General features: G+C 44.1%; 1 protein-coding gene across 4 annotated transcripts in view; it reads left to right on the top strand.

The window, feature by feature from the left end:
- The window catches only part of agap1 (ArfGAP with GTPase domain, ankyrin repeat and PH domain 1), a 141,177-nt gene that overhangs the window by 25,499 nt on the left and 106,898 nt on the right, over positions 1–8,780 (top strand). The window contains exon 1 of one of the 4 annotated variants that reach the window (XM_024289065.2): positions 1,775–3,128. The exons of 2 other annotated variants lie outside the window; for them this stretch is intronic. In XM_024289065.2, coding sequence (XP_024144833.1) covers positions 2,174–3,128 — 955 coding nt within the window. In that variant the 5' untranslated portion in view covers positions 1,775–2,173. Of the gene's footprint in view, positions 1–1,774; positions 3,129–8,780 lie in introns of those variants that run through there. One more of the 4 variants, XM_024289066.2, reaches the window with a different exon arrangement.

Genomic DNA, 8,780 nt, shown 5'->3' with positions numbered 1-8,780 from the left:
AGCAGCCACAAAGTCATTGAGATTCCAAAGCACAACATGAACTGTTGGGTGCGGCAAAACCCTCCTCAACCATAGAAGAAGAAGATACAAACTTACATTTCATTCACGTTTCACTCACATCGGTTTCATAAACGTTCATCCAGCTGGTGGCATTTACCCACGCAGGTAGCGGCAGGGAGAATTTTCTTCTTTTTTCATGTATTTACTGTTTGTTAGCGCTCATCCACCACCTACAATAGGAAGAGGCTCGGTACGCAAATCCCTATAATAGAATGGGAAAAAAAATCTTGTTGTCTAATCGGCTACTGACGTAATCTTTAGTGACAATCCTACTTGTGAGGTTGGGAGTTAGCGTAGTCTCAGTAACGTTTGTTTTAGTGGCATCAGTCTGTTTTTTTAGGGATAGTAAACAAAGTTGAGAGTATAGGAAAGCCATTTGGGCTCGTTTTCCACTGATCGAAACCTAGAAGGAGTCGTATAGTCATACTTTAGCCTTTAAGAAATTTGGATTCATGACCTTCTTTTTGTTTCGTTATATTTTTTTTAATATATGTGAATTATTGAAAATATTTTTAGCCTGAACAAAAGCGAAAATATAAAAAGAAACTTGTATGTTTCAAAATGAGATTTTTTAAATGTTTTTACCTTTTACCATTAGCAGAGGCCAAATTATTGAAAAATATAGCTCATTACTTAATTAGAAGCTGAACTCCAAATTAGCATTAAATTCCTCGGAAAAATAAAATCAGCCAAAAATATTTAATGTTGCTAAAATAAAAGCTAAACTTGCTTCTGTTACTCCTCCAGTCTCCCTCCACCCCGGCTCCTGGAGGCGTGGCCTGTCCTGCCACCCCCCCATGAGTACTTTGTCTCGCAATTGGGCGCCACGCCCTCCTCCATCCTCACTGAGTCCTTGTTAAATGCATGTTTTGTTTCATAAATGATATATTTTCAAACTTAAAATGTTTTCATCCATGACAAAAATTTGATCTTAAATATAAACAAAAATTTATTAAGGTTTTTTTTTTTTTTTTTTTTAAATTTAAAGTTCAATGGAAGCTTTTATTTTGAAACCTGGACCTGTTTTCTGTTTCTCCGGCTTTTTTGCCACGATATTGTCTCGCATCAATGGATTTGAAAATAAAATTCTAGGGCTGGGTTGAAAACAGAATCGATTTAACCTTAATAGATCAATAATCGATTCACAAAAGATATAAATCGACTTAGCACACAAAGCTGAAGTCCACTAGCTTGATGCTAACGTTTAATAGAATTTCCCATAGGACAGCTAATGCTAACATTTGGTTGACCTAAAAAACACATTCCTGACTAAATGAACATCTTTATTTACTTACAGGCACTAATTTCCCAAACTCGTTGAAGGAAATATTTTTAAAGGGACTATTTGTGGTCTAAAACTTTTCTCTCAAACTGTCGTCTTCTTCTTGAATTAAGTTAACTTCTATAGCACGATCGCCACCTAGTGGCCAAACTGAAACACCCTCCAGGAGAAGCAGCACTGTTGACAATGTTTTTGATCTGAACATTTTTGTTTGAACTTCTCTCTAGAACAAGCTCTAGAATTATTGTTAATAAAGTCTGTTTTAATCTTGCCTCTTGTGCCTTATAGTTTTATTTTTCTAAAGCCTATCATAAGTTCATAGATACACCGTTCATTGATGGTGCGCCCTATATTTAGAGCGGAAATTATGGTTGGAGAAACCCCAGTAGAAACTCCTCAGCTTCTTGAGTGTGGAGTGTAGAGTCCGCTCCGGGTTTTCTCGCCGCCCCGGCTGTGTCTGTGTGTGCTGGCGAGGCTCAGAGTACAGCGGAGCAGGCGGCGGAGGACACGGACTCTCCTCTCACTCCGCCGGGCTCCGTGCGCGTGTCGCCGCCGCTCCGCTCCAGATCGGCGCTCTGTTTCTGTTCCTTTTGCGGAAGAAGGCGCCGGCCCTCTGCGGGGAGGGAGGGCGCGCCCGCAATGAGAGCCGCTGACGGAGGACCGTGAGTGGGACTGCTGTGTGAGGAGAGCTCGAGTCGCGGAGCTCCACAGGGAGGAGTCACAATGTTCCCCCGTTTGTTCATCTGGAGTTGAGGATCTAAACGCAAATTACTCTCGCGGGACGCTTTAAACAGGGCTGGCTGTAAGGGGGCGGAGCCAGTCTCACCTGGAATGTACCTGCTGGACAGCATGGAGAGGGGTTCTCCTCAGAGGAGGACTGTCTACCGGATCTCCCTGACTTTGGTGAAGAAGGAGAGCATGGATGAAGACCAGCCTCAGCAGGCAGGTGACGCCACACCTGGGGGTTTTGGGAGGGAGGGCTCCATGGAGGTCCAGAGGGGCGGGCAGCTGGAGGAGCTGAGGGAGGTGGAGGACGAGGCCGAGGAGTTCAGCCCGTCCCGCGGCTTTCTGAGGAGCTTCAGGACGTTCAGCACCGGACAGCTGGAGCTGGGGAAGCTGAAGAGCTGCAAGAAGCTGCTGAAGGCCCGGAGCCCGCTGGCCGAGCAGAAGAAGGAGATGCCCGGTCCCGGTCCGGACGGCGAGGGGTCAGGCCCGGCTCAGAACGGCAGCTCGTCCAAGAGGAAGAGGCTGCTGAAGGCGAAGAGCGTGGAGGACAAGCGGTCCGAGCCTCCTGTGAACGGAGACGGGCCGGCGTGTCCCGGGACCCCCCCTCTGAAGCCGGCGCCCCTCCACCGCAGCTTCAGCTTCCGGCACTGGAGCGGCAGCGAGCTGCTGCGGGCCCTCTCCAGGGACAAGCAGCACAGCAGCTCCGGCTCCATCGCCCCGCGTCCGCCCGACCCCGCCAGGGAGAAGAGCAGGACGCTGGAGGTGGGCGCCGTCCTCAACCGGACCGAGTCCCTGACGGAGCTGAGCCGGGAGGCCAAGAACCGCACGCTGGACAACAGCGACCTGCTGCTGCTGAAGGACGCCGACGGCAGGGGCGGCTTCCTGAGAGGGGGCGGGGGCCGCTCCAGCGAGAGGCGGCTGGTCCGTTTCTTCAGCGGGATCTTCAGGAGGGAGGGGGCGGCGTCGCCAGCCGGCAGCCCGGGCACGGGCCGGTCCCTGAGGCGCAGCAGGAGGACGCCGCTGACCCAGTCCAGCTCTGAGAGCATGAACGGCACCGACGGTAAACCCACACACCGATCAGGGTCCGGTTCTGCAGGTTCTGAACCCACTTTTGTCAGGTTTTCCAGATAAAACAAACGCTCATTTGTAATCGGCTCACACTTCCTCTTTCCACTCGGAGAGGGAAACAGAAGCAGGAAGTGCTGATGAGGAGTTTCTCCTCCATCCGCTCCACTTCCAGAGGCCTGACATGCCGCGCATTCCTGGGAATCTTTCAGCGCAGGTAGTCTTTATCTGCGAAGGTCGCCTAACCTGCAGATTCCCTGCAGGCGTGGGTGGGCGGGTGTCGAGGAAGGCGGAGCCTCAGAGTGACCTACATCCACAGCCATGCAGAAGTAACGCGCGCCGCATCCCAAGATCGCGCCCGTCACTTACACCGGGGTCGGCTTTCTTCTCCCCCAGAATTTCTGGGCTCTCGGGGGAGTTGTTCCGCGTCAGGAAGCTTCTGCGGGAAAACGATGAAGAGCAGCTTTGATCTTCTCCGCTGCCTGTGCACGCTCACGTGCACGGAGGAAAGCTTTTTAGCAGAAGTGCTGCAGGCTCAGATGGAGGGATGAAAGAGGGGGTGATGGAGGGGTGACCCTCCTCCCTTCTTCCTCTTCCTCTAATTAAACTTTTCCTCGTCTCTTCCTTTTGCCTCACGTTCCTCTCCCACTTTCCTTTTTCTAATTTTAACCCACGTGTGTCAGTCAAGGCCCGTGGGCCGGATCCGGCCCCCCAGATCATTTTATTTTATTGTTATGTTATCTTGAGCTCATTTCTAACTTGTATAATTTTGACCAAATCCATTTTTATGGAGAGTAAAATATTGAAAGTTATTTAAGGTTTAAGTTGATTTATTCTGGAATAATATTCCTGACTTCTTATAATTATGTTAAAAAGTTAGTTTTAGTTTTTAAAAATTGACATTATTCTAGGTTGTTGGACTATTTTGCCATTTTGTAAGATTTTTAGGCTGTTTTTGAGTTTAGCTAATATTTCAGCTACATGCTAGCTGTTTTATCTAATTTAGGCTTTTCTTTTTTCTTTTGTTTTTTTAGGCTGTTTAGGAGTGTAGCAAATTTCAAACTACATGCTAACTGTTTTGTGTTTTTTAGGCTTTTTTTTAAGTTTGTGGGCTATTTTAGGGTTAAGCTAATATTTGAGCTACGTGCTAGCTGTTCTGGCTAATTTAAGCTTTTCTTTTTTTTTTTTTTTTTTTTTTTAGGCAGTTTTGGAGTGTAGCAAATATTCAAACTACATGCTAACTGTTTTGTGTTATTTAGGCTTTTTCTTTGAGTTTTTTAGCATATTTTAGAGTCAAGCTAATATTTCAGCTACATGCTAGCTGTTTTGGCTAATGTAGGCTTTTAATTTGAAAGTTTTTTACTCTGTTTTCGCCATTATTTACATGCTAGATGTTTCAGCTAATTTAAGTTTTTTTTCAGTTTTTTAGGCTATTTTGAATTTTTTCTATTTTTTCAGCTACGTGCTAGTGGATTTTTTTTTCAGGCTGATTTGGCATTCAGCTAATATTTTACTAGGCTATCAGCTTCAGTGTTTTCAGCTGTCAATATCTAGTTCATAATTATGTTAAGAAGTTACAGTTTTAAAGTTTTAAAAATGTCGTTTTAGAGTGTTGAATAAATGTTCCTCCTAAGGTATGTTTTAGATTTTGGCCCCTTATTCAATTGAGTTTGACATCCTTGTTTTAGCCTCTAAATTTAATACTTAAGATCTCCATTTTTTTGGTAGTTCTTCAGAACTCCACCGGTCTCAGGTCCTGGCGGTCCTCTGGTCCCCCCGTCAGGTGTTTTTCTGCGTGACTCAGATTTGTTGGGTGTGTTGGACTGAGCCGAGTGGCCTCCTTCCTCCTCCTCTGAGCTGATTACGACTCTGTCCTGTCACTTTGGTGCCAAAGGTCAGTGTGAGTCTGGAAGTTCTTGGTCCTCCTCTACTTCTCCATGTAAGCTCTAGTCCTCCTTAGCAAAGAGGAGGTCAAACAACAAAGAGCTGTGAAGGCGGAACAGCTGCCTTCCTCCTGGCTTTCATGGAGCTTTCGTGGCGCTAACCGTTTGCAGGACAAATTTAGGCGACGATGCGGCTGGAGGAAACCCACGAGGGCTTTCAGGCACCTCTGAGGTCAACTAAGTGGATTTGTAGCTTTAGTCAGATTAGTAAACAAGTCGGCAGCAGCAGAGAGCTGTAGGGTTGTCAGGCAGATGTTCTGGAGTCCTCTGAACTGGAACAGTCATCTCCACATCTGTTTGTCTGTCTTTGATCACATGTTTAGGAATAATTTCATACGGTTACACTTCATCATCAGATTCCTGCTCCCTCTGTGGTTCTTTTGTTTTCACAACATGCTATAAGGCGACAGAAAAGAAACGGTTTAGTCTGAGTCTTAAGGTTTTTACAGTCCGACGTTTCAAATAGGAGTAGACTGCATCCGAGTGAGTCAGTTGTGTCATGTTGTGACTGATTCTTAATCCCGCTCCTCACCTGTACCTGCTCCACATGTTCGACCTGTTTGAATGGTTCCACTCAGCCCACCAGAAGAAGACAGAAACCAGAACTATCTTCTGTTCTGGAAAAAAACAAACAAAAAGGGAAATCCAGATTTGGGAAGTTGCACCGTCCTCCCACTTTGCAATTCTAATCAGTATTTGTGTTTTTAGTGAAGTTCATTTGTCCAGATTGAGAACAGACTTTTTTGTTTGTATTCTCATCTCTCACAACGTATGGTAAATGACACTTATCTATCCTTCTTAAAGGCCTAAAACGCTGAAAGATGCGCTTGCACCATCGTCAAGGTGACCAGTTCAACGAAAAGTCTATTGAAATGTGTGTTCAATAGGCTTCAACGTTCAAAACCCTCACGGTCTCGCATTTTAAGACCGTTTTCAGTCTCTATTTTACTGAATGACTCAGATTTGGTAGTGACATATGGATGGGGTCTTTATCAAGGCGCGGAAAGTTCATCATGGGGAAATAGTTGATTGCGTCCAGAAATTCTTTGGCACCAAGTGTTTCGTTTACTGGAATAAGAAAAAGTCTAGAGTAAGATTTGCACCAAGCCTCGTCTAACTGTAGGTGGTGGATATGTGCTAGTATCGGATAACGACGGCCCTGGGACCTCCCTCCGCCGCTAGGAGCAGTGTGGGGTTCAGTGTCGTTCTCAAGGACTCTTTGACACACGGGCTGGCAAGGTGGGAACCAGAACTGCGATCTTCTGATCAGAGGTCGACCACCCTCTCTCCACACTACGGTCTAAAACTTGCAAATAGAACCATGTATGTGATGTCCGCTTCACCCCTTGGCCAGAAATCACAAATGAGAGGCAACCCAACTACAGAACAACAATCAAGGAAGGACATTTTCTGTCGGGAAAAAGAAAAAATCTCTCCTTTCAGTAACAAATTTTACCAAAAAAATAACTTTTTGTCATAGTTCTCAAAAGCATGTTGAAGGTATAAAGTCAGACTGGACCTGGACCAGTTTACACTGTAAGTGAACCATACTCGAGTTCATTACTTCAACAGTCTGGACTAGAGTTTACAGTACATTTGCACCCAGAAATGTTGTTTGGACAAATGTGGAAGACGATCTTTGGTCCACTTAAAGTCAGGCTGGATCAGGACCAGTTCATGTTTACACTGCAAGTGAACCGTACCAGAGTCCAGTTCAACAAACACTGTTCGGACCAGAGTATACCAGTACATTCATTCCTAGAAATGTTGTCTGTCCATCAATGAAAGGAGTCTTTAACTGGATCAAACAAGGCAGATGAGTGATTGTATCTACTGAAGATATAGCTTCCATTTGAACCTTCTGTTAAAAGAACAAAAAACTTTGCAAATGTCTCTAAAGATAGATTTTGATGTCTCAAATGTTTTGGTGTTTTAGAAGACAACAGTCCTTGTGATGTCTTTCTGACAAACACCTGCCCTTATTTTAGGTTGGTTTATTTAGTGAGTTCTAGGGGTGTAGTGGATCACAGATGAAGATAGTGCTACAACAAACGATTATTTTAATAGTCGACATCGCAGATTATTTATTCAGATTATTCGACTAATCGGGTCACGCGCAAACTGGATGCAAAGCACACATCTTAACCATCATTAGCTTTAAACCAACTAAAAACCAGATATACAGCATTACCTGCGATATTGCTAATGTGAATGCTATAAGCTGAATTTGGACGCTAAAGATGCTACTGCTGATAGCTGAAGATGATGAAATTGATAGCCAGCTAAAATTTTAGTCAAATGCTGGAAAAAAAAAGAAAAAAGTCTAAGTTAGCCAAAACTGCTAGCATGAAGCTGAAATATTAGCTAAACTCCAAAACAGCATAATAAACAAAAACAAAAATCCTAAATTAGCCAAAACAGCTAGTATGAAGCTGAAATACTAGCTTAACTCCAAAATAGCTTAAAAAAACCAAAACAAAAAATTAGCCAAAATAGCTAGCATTTAAGCTAAACTCTAAAATAGCCTAAAAATCTTAAAAAATGCCAAAATATTGTCAAAAGGTAGAGTAATAACACAAAATAACGACTAATCGACTATTAAATTAGTCGTCAACTATTATAACAGTTGATTAGTCGTTGATTAGTCGACTAATCGTGGCAGCCCTAGTTATGAATGATAACCTACTTTGAGAAATTACACTAAACATTAGAAAATTTCTATGAATTTCAAGACATTAACGAAAACGTAAAACATTAACATAAATTAAAAACAACACAATAGTCAGTCCTATTTCTTATGTAGCTAAAACTTTTTCTTTTTAGCTGTTAAAGTTTTATTAGTTGTTCATCACTAAAATATAAAATATGTAAATAAGAAATTAAAACTAATCTTTTTTTTAATTTTATTTAGGATGTCTCAAACTTAACACAATAGTCAAATGTTACCTTTAACATACTGAACATGTCTTCAAAAATGTTCATATGAAGGTTTTCGGATTTTATCTTCATATCGGGTATTTAAATCACATTTTTAAAAGAATTTAAGTTATTTTTTAAAGCTATTTTTAGTCATTTTCCCCTTTTTGTTTGTACGGTACACTTGTACCTGGAGGACTTTTCGCTCTGTCCTGAGTTCGACTCAAACAGCTCCAGGCTTGTGAGGTTCTACCTTCAAGACCTGCAGCTGTGAAAGTGAACTTTCCTGATTGGACGGTCCACCTCACAGTGTTTTTCTCAGGTGCAAATCCTCCGTTTTCAGTCTTTCAGTTCTGAGCTCTCCGGGTTCGGGGGCGTTCCCGCCTGCAGGCCCGGCGGCTCCTCGCTCTCGATGTGTAAGAGCTTGTCTGGATGAAGCTGTGAGTAACGTCTGCGTCACGCCGCGCGGCAGGTCCTGCTCCGGCTTGCCTTCAGCCTCCACCCGTCCCACCGCCGTCCTGGTCCCGCGGCGGGCCGGTTCTGCCTCACAGAACCAGCTTTAACAAGCTACTGGAGGTTCAGACGACCCTACTGGTTCTGGTAGTTCTGCTAGACTTCTTTTGTGTTGATCAGGCGAGTTACAGCTCATGCGTGTGCTCACACACACGCCTGGATCACTCGGAGTCGGTTACAAACGACATCTAATTCTGCTCAACACGACTCCTGAACTCACAGGGATTACAGGGGCTGTAGTGTGTGTGTGTGTGTGTGTGTGTGTGTGTCTGAGC

This window comes from Oryzias melastigma, linkage group LG2, assembly GCF_002922805.2.
Source record: "Oryzias melastigma strain HK-1 linkage group LG2, ASM292280v2, whole genome shotgun sequence".
Lineage (NCBI taxonomy): Eukaryota > Metazoa > Chordata > Actinopteri > Beloniformes > Adrianichthyidae > Oryzias > Oryzias melastigma.
The sequence above is the reverse complement of the archived record's forward strand: the minus strand, read 5'-3'. Positions and strand labels throughout refer to the sequence as shown.